We start from the raw sequence: 19,587 nt of genomic DNA on the forward strand, positions 1-19,587 counted from the left end.
GTCCACCGGCTCCACTGGAACACGACATAAACATGGACGACACACGGATTCACTGGAACACGACGTAAACATGGACGGTTCACTGGAACACGACGTAAACATGGACGGTTCACTGGAACACGACGTAAACATGGACGGTTCAAGTGGAACACGACGTAAACATGGACGGTTCACTGGAACACGACGTAAACATGAACATCCCCCGGCTCCACTGGAACACGACGTAAACATGGACGTCCCACGGCTCCACTGGAACATGACGTACACAGGGATGTCCCCCGGCTTGACTGGAACACGACATAAACATGGACATCCCACGACTCCACTGGAACACGACGTAAACATGGACATCCCCCGGCTTCACTGGAACACGACGTAAACATGGATGCTTCACTGGAACACGACGTAAACATGGACGGTTCACTGGAACACGACGTAAACATGGACGTCCCCCGGCTCCACTGGAACACGACGTAAACATGGACGTCCCCCAGCTTCACTGGAACACAACGTAAACATGGACGTCCTCCGGCTTCACTGGAACACGACGTAAACATGGACGTCCCCCAGCTCCACGGGAACACGACGTAAACATGGACATCCCCCGGCTTCACTGGAACACGACGTAAACATGGACGCTTCACTGGAACACGACGTAAACATGAATGTCCCCCAACTTCACTGGAACACGACGTAAACATGGATGGTTCACTGGAACACGACGTAAACATGAACATCCCCCGGCTCCACTGGAACACGACGTAAACATGAATGTCCCCCAACTTCACTGGAACACGACGTAAACATGGACGTCCCCCAGCTCCACGGGAACACGACGTAAACATGGACGTCCACCGGCTCCACTGGAACACGACATAAATATGGACATCCCCCGGCTTCACTGGAACACGACGTAAACATGGACGCTTCACTGGAAAACGACGTAAACATGAATGTCCCCCAACTTCACTGGAACACGACGTAAACATGGACGTCCCCCAGCTCCACGGGAACACGACGTAAACATGGACGTCCACCGGCTCCACTGGAACACGACAAACATGGACGACACCCGGATTCACTGGAACACGACGTAAACATGGACGGTTCACTGGAACACGACGTAAACATGGACGGTTCACTGGAACACGACGTAAACATGGACGGTTCAAGTGGAACACGACGTAAACATGGACGGTTCACTGGAACACGACGTAAACATGGATGGTTCACTGGAACACGACGTAAACATGGATGGTTCACTGGAACACGACGTAAACATGAACATCCCCAGGCTCCACTGGAACACGACGTAAACATGGACGTCCCACGGCTCCACTGGAACATGACGTACACAGGGATGTCCCCCGGCTTCACTGGAACACGACGTAAACATAGACATCCCACGACTCCACTGGAACACGACGTAAACATGGACATCCCCCGGCTTCACTGGAACACGACGTAAACATGGACGTCCCCCAGCTTCAATGGAACACGACATAAACATGGACGACACCCGGCTCCACTGGAACACGACGTAAACATGGACATCCCCCGGCTCTACTGGAACACGACGTAAACATGGACGTCCCCCGGCTCCACTGGAACACGACGTAAACATGAATGTCCCCCAACTTCACTGGAACACGACGTAAACATGGACGTCCCCCAGCTCCACGGGAACACGACGTAAACATGGACGTCCACCGGCTCCACTGGAACACGACATAAACATGGACATCCCCCGGCTTCACTGGAACACGACGTAAACATGGACGCTTCACTGGAACACGACGTAAACATGAATGTCCCCCAACTTCACTGGAACACGACGTAAACATGGACGTCCCCCAGCTCCACGGGAACACGACGTAAACATGGGCGTCCACCGGCTCCACTGGAACACGACATAAACATGGACGACACCCGGATTCACTGGAACACGACGTAAACATGGACGGTTCACTGGAACACGACGTAAACATGGACGGTTCACTGGAACACGACGTAAACATGGATGGTTCACTGGAACACGACGTAAACATGAACATCCCCCGGCTCCACTGGAACACGACGTAAACATGGATGGTTCACTGGAACACGACGTAAACATGAACATCCCCCGGCTCCACTGGAACACGACGTAAACATGGACGTCCCACGGCTCCACTGGAACATGACGTACACAGGGATGTCCCCCGGCTTCACTGGAACACGACGTAAACATGGACATCCCACGACTCCACTGGAACACGACGTAAACATGGACGTCCCCCGGCTCCACTGGAACACGACGTAAACATGAATGTCCCCCAACTTCACTGGAACACGACGTAAACATGGACGTCCCCCAGCTCCACGGGAACACGACGTAAACATGGACGTCCACCGGCTCCACTGGAACACGACATAAATATGGACATCCCCCGGCTTCACTGGAACACGACGTAAACATGGACGCTTCACTGGAACACGACGTAAACATGAATGTCCCCCAACTTCACTGGAACACGACGTAAACATGGACGTCCCCCAGCTCCACGGGAACACGACGTAAACATGGACGTCCACCGGCTCCACTGGAACACGACATAAACATGGACGACACAAGGATTCACTGGAACACGACGTAAACATGGACGGTTCACTGGAACACGACGTAAACATGGACGGTTCACTGGAACACGACGTAAACATGGATGGTTCAAGTGGAACACGACGTAAACATGAACATCCCCCGGCTCCACTGGAACACGACGTAAACATGGATGGTTCACTGGAACACGACGTAAACATGAACATCCCCCGGCTCCACTGGAACACGACGTAAACATGGACGTCCCACGGCTCCACTGGAACATGACGTACACAGGGATGTCCCCCGGCTTCACTGGAACACGACGTAAACATGGACATCCCACGACTCCACTGGAACACGACGTAAACATGGACATCCCCCGGCTTCACTGGAACACGACGTAAACATGGATGCTTCACTGGAACACGACGTAAACATGGACGGTTCACTGGAACACGACGTAAACATGGACGTCCCCCGGCTCCACTGGAACACGACGTAAACATGGACGTCCCCCAGCTTCACTGGAACACAACGTAAACATGGACGTCCCGCGGCTTAACTGGAACACGACGTAAACATGGACGTCCCCCAGCTTCAATGGAACACTACGTAAACACGGATGTCCCCTAGCTTCACTGGAACACGACGTAATCATGGACGTCCCCCAGCTCCACCGTAACACGACGTAAACATGGACGTCCTCCGGCTCCACTGGAACACGACATAAACATGGACGTCCTCCGGCTTCACTGGAACACGACGTAAACATGGACGTCCCCCAGCTCCACGGGAACACGACGTAAACATGGACGTCCCCCGGCTCCACTGGAACACGACATAAACATGGACGTCCTCCGGCTTCACTGGAACACGACGTAAACATGGACGTCCCCCAGCTCCACGGGAACACGACGTAAACATGGACGTCCACCGGCTCCACTGGAACACGACATAAACATGGACATGCCCCGGCTTCACTGGAACACGACGTAAACATGGACGCTTCACTGGAACACGACGTAAACATGAATGTCCCCCAACTTCACTGGAACACAACGTAAACATGGACGTCCCCCAGCTCCACGGGAACACGACGTAAACATGGACGTCCACCGGCTCCACTGGAACACGACAAACATGGACGACACCCGGCTCCACTGGAACACGACGTAAACATGGACGTCCCCCGGCTCTACTGGAACACGACGTAAACATGGACGTCCCCCGGCTCCACTGGAACACGACGTAAACATGAATGTCCCCCAACTTCACTGGAACACGACGTAAACATGGACGTCCCCCGGCTCCACGGGAACACGACGTAAACATGGACGTCCACCGGCTCCACTGGAACACGACATAAACATGGACATCCCCCGGCTTCACTGGAACACGACGTAAACATGGACGCTTCACTGGAACACGACGTAAACATGAATGTCCCCCAACTTCACTGGAACACGACGTAAACATGGACGTCCCCCAGCTCCACGGGAACACGACGTAAACATGGGCGTCCACCGGCTCCACTGGAAAACGACATAAACATGGACGACACCCGGATTCACTGGAACACGACGTAAACATGGACGGTTCACTGGAACACGACGTAAACATGGATGGTTCACTGGAACACGACGTAAACATGAACATCCCCCGGCTCCACTGGAACACGACGTAAACATGGATGGTTCAATGGAACACGACGTAAACATGGATGGTTCACTGGAACACGACGTAAACATGGACGGTTCACTGGAACACGACGTAAACATGGACGTCCACCGGCTCCACTGGAACACGACATAAACATGGACGACACCCGGCTTCACTGGAACACGACGTAAACATGGACGGTTAACTGGAACACGACGTAAACATGGACGTCCCACGGCTTCACTGGAACATGACGTACACAGGGATGTCCCCCGGCTTCACTGGAACACGACGTAAACATGGACATCCCACGACTCCACTGGAACACGACGTAAACATGGACATCCCCCGGCTTCACTGGAACACGACGTAAACATGGATGCTTCACTGGAACACGACGTAAACATGGACGGTTCACTGGAACACGACGTAAACATGGACGTCCCCTGGCTCCACTGGAACACGACGTAAACATGGACGTTCCCCAGCTTCACTGGAACACAACGTAAACATGGACGTCCCGCGGCTTCACTGGAACACGACGTAAACATGGACGTCCCCCAGCTCCACGGGAACACGACGTAAACATGGACGTCCACTGGCTCCACTGGAACACGACATAAACATGGACATCCCCCGGCTTCACTGGAACACGACGTAAACATGAATGTCCCCCAACTTCACTGGAACACGACGTAAACATGGACGTCCCCCAGCTCCACGGGAACACGACGTAAACATGGACGTCAACCGGCTCCACTGGAACACGACATAAACATGGACATCCCCCGGCTTCACTGGAACACGATGTAAACATGGACGCTTCACTGGAACACGACGTAAACATGGACGTCCCCCAGCTCCACGGGAACACGACGTAAACATGGACGTCCACCGGCTCCACTGCAACACGACAAACATGGACGACACCCGGCTTCACTGGAACACGACGTAAACATGGACGGTTCACTGGAACACGACGTAAACATGGACGGTTCACTGGAACACGACGTAAACATGGACGGTTCACTGGAACACGACGTAAACATGGACGTCCCCCGGCTCCACTGGAACACAACGTAAACATGGACGTCCCCCAACTTCACTGGAACACGACGTAAACATGGACATCCCACGACTCCACTGGAACACGACGTAAACATGGACATCCCCCGGCTTCACTGGAACACGACGTAAACATGGATGCTTCACTGGAACACGACGTAAACATGGACGGTTCACTGGAACACGACGTAAACATGGACGTCCCCCGGCTCCACTGGAACACGACGTAAACATGGACGTCCCCCAGCTTCACTGGAACACAACGTAAACATGGACGCTTCAATGGAACACGACGTAAACATGGACGTCCCCCGGCTTCACTGGAACACGGGCGTAAACACGGATGTCCCCTAGCTTCACTGGAACACGACGTAAACATGGACGTCCCCCAGCTCCACTGTAACACGACGTAAACATGGACGTCCCCCGGCTCCACTGGAACACGACATAAACATGGACGTCCTCCGGCTTCACTGGAACACGACGTAAACATGGACGTCCCCCAGCTCCACGGGAACATGACATACACAGGGATGTCCCCCGGCTTCACTGGAACACGACGTAAACATGGACATCCCACGACTCCACTGGAACACGACGTAAACATGGACATCCCCCGGCTTCACTGGAACACGACGTAAACATGGATGCTTCACTGGAACACGACGTAAACATGGACGGTTCACTGGAACACGACGTAAACATGGACGTCCCCCAGCTTCACTGGAACACGACGTAAACATGGACGTCCCCCAGCTCCACGGGAACACGACGTAAACATGGACGTCCACCGGCTCCACTGGAACACGACGTAAACATGGACGGTTCACTGGAACACGACGTAAACATGGACGGTTCACTGGAACACGACGTAAACATGGATGGTTCACTGGAACACGACGTAAACATGGACGGTTCACTGGAACACGACGTAAACATGGACGTCCACCGGCTCCACTGGAACACGACATAAACATGGACGACACCCGGCTTCACTGGAACACGACGTAAACATGGACGGTTAACTGGAACACGACGTAAACATGGACGTCCCACGGCTTCACTGGAACATGACGTACACAGGGATGTCCCCCGGCTTCACTGGAACACGACGTAAACATGGACATCCCACGACTCCACTGGAACACGACGTAAACATGGACATCCCCCGGCTTCACTGGAACACGACGTAAACATGGATGCTTCACTGGAACACGACGTAAACATGGACGGTTCACTGGAACACGACGTAAACATGGACGTCCCCTGGCTCCACTGGAACACGACGTAAACATGGACGTTCCCCAGCTTCACTGGAACACAACGTAAACATGGACGTCCCGCGGCTTCACTGGAACACGACGTAAACATGGACGTCCCCCAGCTCCACGGGAACACGACGTAAACATGGACGTCCACTGGCTCCACTGGAACACGACATAAACATGGACATCCCCCGGCTTCACTGGAACACGACGTAAACATGAATGTCCCCCAACTTCACTGGAACACGACGTAAACATGGACGTCCCCCAGCTCCACGGGAACACGACGTAAACATGGACGTCAACCGGCTCCACTGGAACACGACATAAACATGGACATCCCCCGGCTTCACTGGAACACGACGTAAACATGGACGCTTCACTGGAACACGACGTAAACATGGACGTCCCCCAGCTCCACGGGAACACGACGTAAACATGGACGTCCACCGGCTCCACTGCAACACGACAAACATGGACGACACCCGGCTTCACTGGAACACGACGTAAACATGGACGGTTCACTGGAACACGACGTAAACATGGACGGTTCACTGGAACACGACGTAAACATGGACGGTTCACTGGAACACGACGTAAACATGGACGTCCCCCGGCTCCACTGGAACACAACGTAAACATGGACGTCCCCCAACTTCACTGGAACACGACGTAAACATGGACATCCCACGACTCCACTGGAACACGACGTAAACATGGACATCCCCCGGCTTCACTGGAACACGACGTAAACATGGATGCTTCACTGGAACACGACGTAAACATGGACGGTTCACTGGAACACGACGTAAACATGGACGTCCCCCGGCTCCACTGGAACACGACGTAAACATGGACGTCCCCCAGCTTCACTGGAACACAACGTAAACATGGACGGTTCACTGGAACACGACGTAAACATGGACGTCCCCCGGCTCCACTGGAACACGGGCGTAAACACGGATGTCCCCTAGCTTCACTGGAACACGACGTAAACATGGACGTCCCCCAGCTCCACTGTAACACGACGTAAACATGGATGTCCCCCGGCTCCACTGGAACACGACATAAACATGGACGTCCTCCGGCTTCACTGGAACACGACGTAAACATGGACGTCCCCCAGCTCCACGGGAACATGACATACACAGGGATGTCCCCCGGCTTCACTGGAACACGACGTAAACATGGACATCCCACGACTCCACTGGAACACGACGTAAACATGGACATCCCCCGGCTTCACTGGAACACGACGTAAACATGGATGCTTCACTGGAACACGACGTAAACATGGACGGTTCACTGGAACACGACGTAAACATGGACGTCCCCCAGCTTCACTGGAACACGACGTAAACATGGACGTCCCCCAGCTCCACGGGAACACGACGTAAACATGGACGTCCACCGGCTCCACTGGAACACGACGTAAACATGGACGGTTCACTGGAACACGACGTAAACATGGACGGTTCACTGGAACACGACGTAAACATGGATGGTTCACTGGAACACGACGTAAACATGGACGGTTCACTGGAACACGACGTAAACATGGATGGTTCACTGGAACACGACGTAAACATGAACATCCCCCGGCTCCACTGGAACACGACGTAAACATGGACGTCCCACGGCTCCATTGGAACATGACGTACACAGGGATGTCCCCCGGCTTCACTGGAACACGACGTAAACATGGACGTCCCCCGGCTCCACTGGAACACGACGTAAACATGGACGTCCCCCAGCTTCACTGGAACACAACATAAACACGGATGTCCCGCGGCTTCACTGGAACACGACGTAAACATGGACGTCCCCCAGCTTCAATGGAACACTACGTAAACATGGACGTCCCCCTGCTTCACTGGAACACGTTAAACTCACGACGACACCATACTGACTGGAATAAAAAGCTGAGCAGACTGAAGGTGACCATGGCGTCTCTGCAGGGCATTAAAGAGAGCCTGGGGATGGGGGGGGGGCTTTGTGGATGACTATCAACTGTGAGTGTCAGACTTACTTGAGTGCATTTTGGTTGTCCTGCTTCAGCTCACTGAAGAAGGCGACTTTAAACTGGTGTCTGACGAACAGTAGCTGCTCGTGGGAAGAGAGAGGGAGATGAACATGGTTAGCAGTGCAGCGTGTCGGTAGGAATACAGAGCGCCGCTTACTCTCCGCACCTGGTGTGTCGTCTTGTTGAGAAATTCTTTGTGTGATTTGACGCGACGGATCTCAGTGTAGTAATATGTCTGAGCATGCTCGTAGAAGGCGTTCTCTAACCTTCAGAATGACACAAACAGGATGTTCAGCGCTTGTCCTCCACAGTCCGCCCCCCTCCCTGCTGCAATGCAGCTTTCTACCTGATGATGTAGCCCACCAGGTGGTCGGTGTGCGGCAGGACGAACAGGCTCTTCCCAGATAGATCACAGGCATTGCAAAGAGCCGACGCTCGCTCTGACGCCACCAGGTCCTCTCCTGCGGGAACGGGAAGACAACAGATGACTTACATGGGTCTGGAGGTCAGGACGAGCAGAAAGCATGTTTGTTCCACTGCTCCCAGTCAGGAACAGGTCTTGCAGAGCAGCTTGTACCTGGTGGAAGAGGGGTTTTCTTCTGGATTAAAACCACGGCCACTTTGGTGTTCCTGCCCTGCAGACTGGTCCTGCAGAGGAACCATCAACTCAGTGACTGCACACCAGCGTTGTCTGATGTTTGGTGAAACCAAGATGCCAGCACATACCTGACAATCTCCACCTTGGTGGCACATTCAGACTGTTTCTCCTTCCACTGCGGGTCATCCCAGTCCAGCTCGTAGAAGAGAACAACCAAAGCAGGGACCAGGTTCAGATGTTTGTTCATCCAACCGGTTTTCAGGATCCCTTTAGGAATGTACCACTCGTACGATGTTCGCTAGGCAGACAGGAAAACACACGTTCAGTCTTGAAACATTCAGAAACTTTCATAGCTTCACACGCTACTCAGACCTCCTGACTGTCTGCAGACCTTTGTGCGACACTTGGGGTATTCATGGTCTCCTGGAAGAACTTTGAAAGAGATGGAGAGTCTGTCAGCACGACGGTTAGCACAGAAAGCATCCCAGATGGCCCGGTGCACAGCATTGTAGACTACATCCAGACCAGTTAGGGTGACAAAAGCCATGGGTCGGCAGCACAGCTCTGGAGGAAGTTCCCACTGGGATCCTGCCATCATGATGCTCCAACAGATTCACCTACAAGAACAGAGAAGAAGCAGAAACAGAGGATAGCAGCCTGTTACTGAGGAAATGTCCCAACGAGACTGAAGTCTGTCCTACAGGCTTAGAGTTCTGCTCCAGTCCACTTCTGGGATTTATAAAACCAGTCCACTTCTGGGATTTATAAAACCAGTCCACTTCTGGGATTTATAAAACCAGTCCACTTCTGGGATTTATAAAACCAGTCCACTTCTGGGATTTATAAAACCAGTCCACTTCTGGGATTTATAAAACCAGTCCACTTCTGGGATTTATAAAACCAGTCCACTTCTGGGATTTATAAAACCAGTCCACTGGGACATGGGCAGGGATGGGACCAGTCTGGGACATGTTGGAGTTCTGGTGTAATCATGTTGGAGTTCTTCAGGTGGAATCAGCTCCGCTGTAGAACCAAAACTCCTACAACTCAGCAGTAGAACCAGAACTCCTACAGCTCAGCAGTAGAACCAGAACTCCCACACCTCAGCTGTAGAACCACAACTCCCACAACTCAGCTGTAGAACCACAACTCCCACAACTCAGCTGTAGAACCACAACTCCCACAACTCAGCTGTAGAACCACAACTCCCACAACTCAGCTGTAGAACCAGAACTCCAACAACTTAGCTGTAGAACCAGAACTCCAACAAATCAGCAGGATTTCAGGCATTTCAGGCTAATTTATTTTTATTTCTGAGACCAGAAGGGCAGGGATTGATTGAGTTATTGTCACAAATGATTTTATTTACTTCAGACCGACCCTCTCCGTAGGCTGTCAGATCAGCCTGCGGGCAAAACGAGTGGATTGAGACTCTTCCGCATTAAGCCCCGCCTCTGCGCTACATCAGGAGCGCGCACCGCAACTGCTTTCACCGTCATTGTAACATCTCATAAACAGAAGGAATAGGCTCATATGAATAAAAAAATAAAAAAAACAAAATACAATGTCAACACATAGCATACAGCCCTACATGTTGGAACCTGAATCAGAGCCTGAAAACGAAGTGGAAAACAGCAACGAATGCAGCAGGATGTCTCTCTTTGGTAAACTCACCAGCCATCGTTGGAAATAACTTTATCCCACGTTTTCCCACCCGCCTGATGTATTTGTACATGCCCTTGTTAACCAGTAGAAGGTAACCAATCACCCAACCTTATCCCCCGGGACGTCACAAGGATTTCCACGTAGAAAAAACTCTCTAAAACCACGCGTTTTTCGTCGCCATGGAAACCGAATGGAGAGCGTGCTGGAACTCAAACTCAAACTCAAACATGCATTTAGGTGATAAAAAACAATGCTGTCCACATGTCTGATGAGCATTCAACACTGTAACACTGTAGAAAGCTCAGAAACTCCAAACTCCAAATACCATCATAGAACCCCTTTAAGAACCAGAACTCCCACTCAACTGTAGCACCAGAACTCCTATTCAGCTGTAGAACCAGAACTCCCGCAAAGAACCAGAACTCCCACTCAGCTGTAGAACCAGAACTCCCACTCAGCTGTAGAACCAGAACTCCCACTCAGCTGTAGCGCCAGAACTCCCACTCAGCTGTAGAACCAGAACTCCCGCAAAGAACCAGAACTCCCACTCAGCTGTAGAACCAGAACTCCCGCAAAGAACCAGAACTCCCACTCAGCTGTAGAACTAGAACTCCCAGAGCTCCCACAGCTCAGCAAACAGTTTCCTGGAAGAGCCACCAGAGGTGGCTGCTTCTACTGAGGGATCTCAAGAACATTATATGTGCTGTTAAGTCTTGCTGGCTGAACCGTCTGCATTTCCAGACCTCTGACACGGGGACACTTCCCACTCAGCTGAAATGGAACAAGCGGTTAGGATAACTCATCATTCACCTCTCATTCTGTGGGAATTATTGATCCGTGCATGACTTGGTTTAGCAGCAGCTACGCTGACATGATGCCGACCGTGGCCATGGTTTTTAAAGCTGCATGGCGTTTACGCCTCAGTCTCAGTGAAAAGGGTCAAACTGGAAGGGTTTCTGTTGGGCTTCAGAGCGGAGCAGCGCTCCTTTTCCAAAGCCATGGAAATATCATGGAAACAATGTGGTCAGGTTGCGTTCTTACGTCATTTTCCAAAGCCATGGCCGTATCATGGAAACAATGTGGTCAGGTTGCGTTCTTACGTCATTTTCCAAAGCCATGGCCGTATCATGGAAACGATGTGGTCAGGTTGCGTTCTTACGTCATTTTCCAAAGTTATGGCCGTATCATGGAAACAACGTGGTCAGGTTGCGTTCTTACGTCATTTTCCAAAGTTATGGCCGTATCATGGAAACAACGTGGTCAGGTTGCGTTCTTACGTCCTGTTCCAAAGCCATGGCCGTATCATGGCAAGAATGTGGTCAGGTTACGTTCTTACGTCCTGTTCCAAAGCCATGGCCGTATCATGGAAACAACGTGGTCAGGTTGCGTTCTTATGTCATTTTCCAAAGCCATGGCCGTATCATGGAAACAATGTGGTCAGGTTGCGTTCTTATGTCATTTTCCAAAGCCATGGCCGTATCATGGAAACAGTGTGGTCAGGTTGCGTTCTTACGTCATTTTCCAAAGCTATGGCTGTATCATGGAAACAATGTGGTCAGGTTGCGTTCTTACGTCCTGTTCCAAAGCCATGGCCGTATCATGGCAAGAATGTGGTCAGGTTGCGTTCTTACGTCATTTTCCAAAGCTATGGCCGTATCATGGAAACGATGTGGTCAGGTTGCGTTCTTACGTCATTTTCCAAAGCTATGGCCGTATCATGGAAACGATGTGGTCAGGTTGCGTTCTTACGTCATTTTCCAAAGCTATGGCCGTATCATGGAAACGATGTGGTCAGGTTACGTTCTTACGTCCTGTTCCAAAGCCATGGCCGTATCATGGAAACGATGTGGTCAGATTGCGTTCTTACGTCATTTTCCAAAGCCAAAAGTCCCTGCTTTACACTTTAAATAAGGCTGGACTGAGCTCAATTCATATCTCGCTACAACTTGGTACCTTTGGAATCTTAAAGGTCTATTTTTGAAATTACATCAGTAAAAACCCTGAGAGGAAGCAATGCTGTGCAGGAAACAGGTGAATGTGAGATGGAGGTTGACAAGCACCGCGCAGGCAGGTTTAAACACCACGCAGGCAGGTTTTAACACCACGCAGGCAGGTTTAAACCATAGACTGTATATAAAGAGATGGACGGAGCCTCTGTGACGTCACCCGTAGGTTTCTGAAGAGCTGAATTGAAGCTCGGTGGACAGTTCCTACCGTTGGCAGCGTCATGCACGTCGTCTCGCCCGGAAAATACAAATGTGGGCAAAGAGGTGGAGCTGAGAGGGCAGCCATGAGCGTCATGGTGGATGATTGACATTGAGTGAACTCCGAGCTTTCTGTAGCTAAGAGCTAACTGAGCTAACCCCGAGATAACGGGAGCTAACCAGCTAACGGAGGTAAACGGGCCAATGCTAAGTCACATTGTTAACTGGCTAAAAACCGCGGTTGTTTTACGTTCTTCTTAATTGAAGAGCGAAGTCGGGTACCTGTCAATCAAAAGGACACGCCCCCAAATATGCCGAACTTCGACATTAAATTACTTTTAAACGGGCAAGTTAGAAAAAAATTCACTCCCCCCACGGTTGTCATGAAGGTAAACCTGACCTATTAACCGCAAATGGATTTTTGAACCAGGCTGTAAACATGTCTATTTCTGCTGTGAAGTTGGCCTTTTTAACATGGGAAGCTATGGGGATTTGCTCTGTTTTGCAGCCCCTAGCGCAGGGGTGTCAAACTCCAGTCCTCGAGGGCCGGTATCCGGCAGGTTTTTGTTGTTTCCCTCCACCAACACAGCTGATTCAAATCAAATACATGCAGCAGCTTCTTGTCAACCTGTTTTTAAGTTTCAGTCAGGTGTGTTGGAGCATGGAGACAACAAAAACCTGCAGGATACCGGCCCTTGAGGACCGGAGTTTGACACCTGTGCCCTAGTGGATGAAGGTGGAACTGTAGTTTTATGCACTTCCGCATTCACTTGGTTGCCGCTTGGTTTAAACACTGTGCAGGTCACAAAACATTAAGGTTAGCAGGGCTAAGCTAATGCTGACACTTCAGTTGTTTACATGCTAAAACTGGAGTTCAACCTTCAACTCTAACAGTTTCTACATATTTCTACACACGTGGGTGTCTGCATCCATGAAAAGGTCAACACAGCATTTCCCAGCTTAGTGACATTCCCAGTACCTTGTCCTTTAGACATTCCGCCAGCTGACGTTCCCGGTACCTTGTCCTTTAGACATTCCGCCAGCTGACGTTCCCGGTACCTTGTCCTTTAGACATTCCGCCAGCTGACGTTCCCGGTACCTTGTCCTTTAGACATTCCGCCAGCTGACGTTCCCGGTACCTTGTCCTTTAGACATTCCGCCAGCTGACGTTCCCGGTACCTTGTCCTTTAGACATTCCGCCAGCTGACGTTCCCGGTACCTTGTCCTTTAGACATTCCGCCAGCTGACATTCCCGGTACCTTGTCCTTTAGACATTCCGCCAGCTGACATTCCCAGTACCTTGTCCTTTAGACATTCCGCCAGCTGACATTCCCAGTACCTTGTCCTTTAGACATTCCGCCAGCTGACATTCCCAGTACCTTGTCCTTTAGACATTCCGCCAGCTGACATTCCCAGTACCTTGTCCTTTAGACATTCCGCCAGCTGACATTCCCAGTACCTTGTCCTTTAGACATTCCGCCAGCTGACATTCCCAGTACCTTGTCCTTTAGACATTCCGCCAGCTGACATTCCCAGTACCTTGTCCTTTAGACATTCCGCCAGCTGACATTCCCAGTACCTTGTCCTTTAGACATTCCGCCAGCTGACATTCCCAGTACCTTGTCCTTTAGACATTCCGCCAGCTGACATTCCCAGTACCTTGTCCTTTAGACATTCCGCCAGCTGACATTCCCAGTACCTTGTCCTTTAGACATTCCGCCAGCTGACATTCCCAGTACCTTGTCCTTTAGACATTCCGCCAGCTGACATTCCCAGTACCTTGTCCTTTAGACATTCCGCCAGCTGACATTCCCAGTACCTTGTCCTTTAGACATTCCGCCAGCTGACATTCCCAGTACCTTGTCCTTTAGACATTCCGCCAGCTGACATTCCCAGTACCTTGTCCTTTAGACATTCCGCCAGCTGACATTCCCAGTACCTTGTCCTTTAGACATTCCGCCAGCTGACATTCCCAGTACCTTGTCCTTTAGACATTCCGCCAGCTGACATTCCCAGTACCTTGTCCTTTAGACATTCCGCCAGCTGACATTCCCAGTACCTTGTCCTTTAGACATTCCGCCAGCTGACATTCCCAGTACCTTGTCCTTTAGACATTCCGCCAGCTGACATTCCCAGTACCTTGTCCTTTAGACATTCCGCCAGCTGACATTCCCAGTACCTTGTCCTTTAGACATTCCGCCAGCTGACATTCCCAGTACCTTGTCCTTTAGACATTCCGCCAGCTGACATTCCCAGTACCTTGTCCTTTAGACATTCCGCCAGCTGACATTCCCAGTACCTTGTCCTTTAGACATTCCGCCAGCTGACATTCCCAGTACCTTGTCCTTTAGACATTCCGCCAGCTGACATTCCCAGTACCTTGTCCTTTAGACATTCCGCCAGCTGACATTCCCAGTACCTTGTCCTTTAGACATTCCGCCAGCTGACATTCCCAGTACCTTGTCCTTTAGACATTCCGCCAGCTGACATTCCCAGTACCTTGTCCTTTAGACATTCCGCCAGCTGACATTCCCAGTACCTTGTCCTTTAGACATTCCGCCAGCTGACATTCCCAGTACCTTGTCCTTTAGACATTCCGCCAGCTGACATTCCCAGTACCTTGTCCTTTAGACATTCCGCCAGCTGACATTCCCAGTACTTTGTCCTTTAGACATTCCGCCAGCTGACATTCCCAGTACCTTGTCCTTTAGACATTCCGCCAGCTGACATTCCCAGTACCTTGTCCTTTAGACATTCCGCCAGCTGACATTCCCAGTACCTTGTCCTTTAGACATTCCGCCAGCTGACATTCCCAGTACCTTGTCCTTTAGACATTCCGCCAGCTGACATTCCCAGTACCTTGTCCTTTAGACATTCCGCCAGCTGACATTCCCAGTACCTTGTCCTTTAGACATTCCGCCAGCTGACATTCCCAGTACCTTGTCCTTTAGACATTCCGCCAGCTGACATTCCCAGTACCTTGTCCTTTAGACATTCCGCCAGCTGACATTCCCAGTACTTTGTCCTTTAGACATTCCGCCAGCTGACATTCCCAGTACTTTGTCCTTTAGACATTCCGCCAGCTGACGTTCCCAGTACTTTGTCCTTTAGACATTCCGCCAGCTGACGTTCCCAGTACTTTGTCCTTTAGACATTCCGCCAGCTGACGTTCCCAGTACTTTGTCCTTTAGACATTCCGCCAGCTGACGTTCCCAGTACTTTGTCCTTTAGACATTCCGCCAGCTGACGTTCCCAGTACTTTGTCCTTTAGACATTCCGCCAGCTGACATTCCCAGTACTTTGTCCTTTAGACATTCCGCCAGCTGACATTCCCAGTACTTTGTCCTTTAGACATTCCGCCAGCTGACGTTCCCAGTACTTTGTCCTTTAGACATTCCGCCAGCTGACGTTCCCAGTACTTTGTCCTTTAGACATTCCGCCAGCTGACGTTCCCAGTACCTTGTCCTTTAGACATTCCGCCAGCTGACGTTCCCAGTACCTTGTCCTTTAGACATTCCGCCAGCTGACGTTCCCAGTACTTTGTCCTTTAGACATTCCGCCAGCTGACATTCCCAGTACCTTGTCCTTTAGACATTCCGCCAGCTGATGTTCCCAGTACTTTGTCCTTTAGACATTCCGCCAGCTGACGTTCCCAGTACTTTGTCCTTTAGACATTCCGCCAGCTGACATTCCCAGTACCTTGTCCTTTAGACATTCCGCCAGCTGACATTCCCAGTACTTTGTCCTTTAGACATTCCGCCAGCTGACATTCCCAGTACTTTGTCCTTTAGACATTCCGCCAGCTGACGTTCCCAGTACTTTGTCCTTTAGACATTCCGCCAGCTGACGTTCCCAGTACCTTATCCTTTAGACATTCCACCAGCTGACGTTCCCGGTACCTTGTCCTTTAGACATTCCACCAGCTGACGTTCCCGGTACCTTGTCCTTTAGACATTCCGCCAGCTGACGTTCCCAGTACCTTGTCCTTTAGACATTCCGCCAGCTGACGTTCCCGGTACCTTGTCCTTTAGACATTCCGCCAGCTGACGTTCCCAGTACCTTGTCCTTTAGACATTCCGCCAGCTGACATTCCCAGTACTTTGTCCTTAAGACAGCTAAAGCCTGTCACATACTCCACGAGAAGCGAGAACTTTTTTCTTGTTCTCGAGGCTCCGAGAAGAAAATGACGTCATTTTGTTCTCGCGGACGTGTTTGAGGACACTTCTTGACACACCGGGCTGGCAGAACTTTTTTTCTTGCGGGGCTGCGAGAAGTATCGTGTGATTGGTCGGACATGTGAGGTGGGCGTGGTTAACACAGAGAAGCGGAGTTGCTGCTTCCGTGTGTTTGCTGTTGCCGGCAAAACGGATTGTTTTGATAAAACAGCTGATCAAGGTGGTGAGAAAGTACCAACATTTTTACATGTGGCAATAAAACACTCGGACCCAGCCGCGTGCACGATCCGCCCTGCCGCGGACGAAGCTGCTGGTTAAGTATGAAACTAGAAACTCGGACAGCGGAAACCTCCACCAAGCACAATGTTTAAGAATCCATTTAAAACATTCCTGGATCCAAACGGTGATCCTGATCACCACCAGAATTTAATCAGTTCTTCATTTTTACATTTGCAACAACTCTTGAAATATTTATAAAAATCCGTCCGTAACCTTTTAAGTTATCTTGAGCAAAAAGACGCCGGTGAAAACAACCTCCTCGGCGGAGGTAACAACCGGGTTCATTGCACAGAAAGCAGATATCTCGTGGAGTATGTATGGACCTGCCGAACAAGACGTTTTTCCTTGTTCTTGCAGCCTCGAGAACAAGAACTCAGTTCTTGCTTCTCGTGGAGTATTAACAGGCTTAACTGTGAGCAGTGACGGGGCTAACTGTGAGCAGTGGCGGGGCTAACTGTGAGCAGTGGCGGGGCTAACTGTGAGCAGTGACGGGGCTAACTGTGAGCAGTGACGGGGCTAACTGTGAGCAGTGACGGGGCTAACTGTGAGCAGTGGCGGGGCTAACTGTGAGCAGTGACGGGGCTAACTGTGAGCAGTGGCGGGGCTAACTGTGAGCAGTGACGGGGCTAACTGTGAGCAGTGGCGGGGCTAACTGTGAGCAGTGACGGGGCTAACTGTGAGCAGTGACGGGGCTAACTGTGAGCAGTGACGGGGCTAACTGTTAGCAGTGACGGAGCTAACTGGCTAACGGACGAGGCAGCTGGAAGAAATCGTCGGAAGTTTTCTAAAAATGACTGCAACTTTGATTTACCTGCAATCTAAATGAGATCTTCTGGAACAGTTATGTTGTCAACAACGTGATATCCTTGATCTGACGAAAAATGAAAGCTAATTTAGCAGCAACAGCTAAAGAAACAACAAACTGCATAAGACATATGATGTCTATGTACCAAACTCCAGCTGGTCAGGTACCTCACTTCCGGTTTACCTTTTCAGCTTTTTTTTTTTTTTTTTTTTAATTCTTCATTAAAGGAGGACCAAGGTACGTTTTATCCGTCTGTTTCTTGGATGTAAAAGGCTGGAACAGAAACAAAATACAAACTGTTGCTCAATTTTTCGTTTTGTGCAAAAAAACGAAAAAACCGGAAACGGTTTGATTTTTCGTGTTTTCGTTTTCACCAAGAAAATGAAAATACAAAAAACAGCAATTTTGGAGTTCTTTTCAGAATTTTTTTTTTTTTTTTAAAAAAATCCTGTTTTAAATTTTACATCAATTAAGTTTGGACTTGTATTAGAGGAAAAAAACAACCCTGAACTCTTGTATAATTCTTTAATTTTGTTAGCTAAACATTTTACAGACAAATGCCTCTTTTTAAATATGAAACCACTGTTTGTTACATTTAGAAATGAGTTATTGTACTTCAAAAAAACTGGGAAATGCATTAATTCAAAACATGCTTTGTACATTTATAATTGCTTATGCACTTGGAATTTTTATTAGACCTCGTTGTTCTCTTTTTCATTTCATTTTATGGATATTATTTTTTGTTTCTACGGTTTTTGGCTTTATAATGTTTATTGATTCAATTTATGCATTATTTTTAAACCTAAGCCTTTTTTTTAGATGGCTATTAATCTCAGTCTTTTATTGTATCAAATGTCTTTGAATTGGTTATGTACTGAGCCACTCTTTTTTTCTTGTTTTCAATAAAAAAAGAAAAAAAGAAAATGAAAATATCATTCTATATTTTCTTTCATTTGTGGGCGGGACTACGAAGCCCGCTGGTGCAGTGCCCTTCAAAATAAAGCTCCTGCTCAGGCAGACATGGGGAAGCTAACTTTAATCGTATTGCCTGTCATATTTTTGTATTCTAAATTAAAGCAGATCTTTTACGCACCTACGGGAGTGTAAAAGGTCAAGGATTAAGGTTCCTTTATCTAAATGTAGAGCTGTCACCATATTATTGATTCTAAATGAAAGCAGATTTTGTGCACACGCAGAGGGTTTACATAGAAGTAAAAGCCATCTATTAAAAAAAGCTCATATTGGAAAGTTATCACATTATCTCATGG

General features: G+C 49.8%; 1 protein-coding gene across 1 annotated transcript in view; it reads right to left on the minus strand.

Moving 5' to 3' along the window:
• Window positions 1-18,464, minus strand: part of trappc11 (trafficking protein particle complex subunit 11) — an 81,037-nt gene extending 62,573 nt beyond the window's left edge. Inside the window, exons 1-7 of the mRNA XM_079250241.1 lie at window positions 18,326-18,464; window positions 9,583-9,808; window positions 9,320-9,489; window positions 9,171-9,241; window positions 8,940-9,054; window positions 8,760-8,859; window positions 8,600-8,673 (exon numbers count right to left, since the gene is read on the minus strand). Coding sequence (XP_079106367.1) covers window positions 8,600-8,673; window positions 8,760-8,859; window positions 8,940-9,054; window positions 9,171-9,241; window positions 9,320-9,489; window positions 9,583-9,789 — 737 coding nt within the window. The 5' untranslated portion in view covers window positions 9,790-9,808; window positions 18,326-18,464. The remainder of the gene's footprint in view (window positions 1-8,599; window positions 8,674-8,759; window positions 8,860-8,939; window positions 9,055-9,170; window positions 9,242-9,319; window positions 9,490-9,582; window positions 9,809-18,325) is intronic.
• Window positions 18,465-19,587: the final 1,123 nt, after the last annotated feature.

This window comes from Telmatherina bonti, assembly GCF_933228915.1.
Source record: "Telmatherina bonti genome assembly, chromosome: 12".
NCBI classification, from domain to species: domain Eukaryota; kingdom Metazoa; phylum Chordata; class Actinopteri; order Atheriniformes; family Telmatherinidae; genus Telmatherina; species Telmatherina bonti.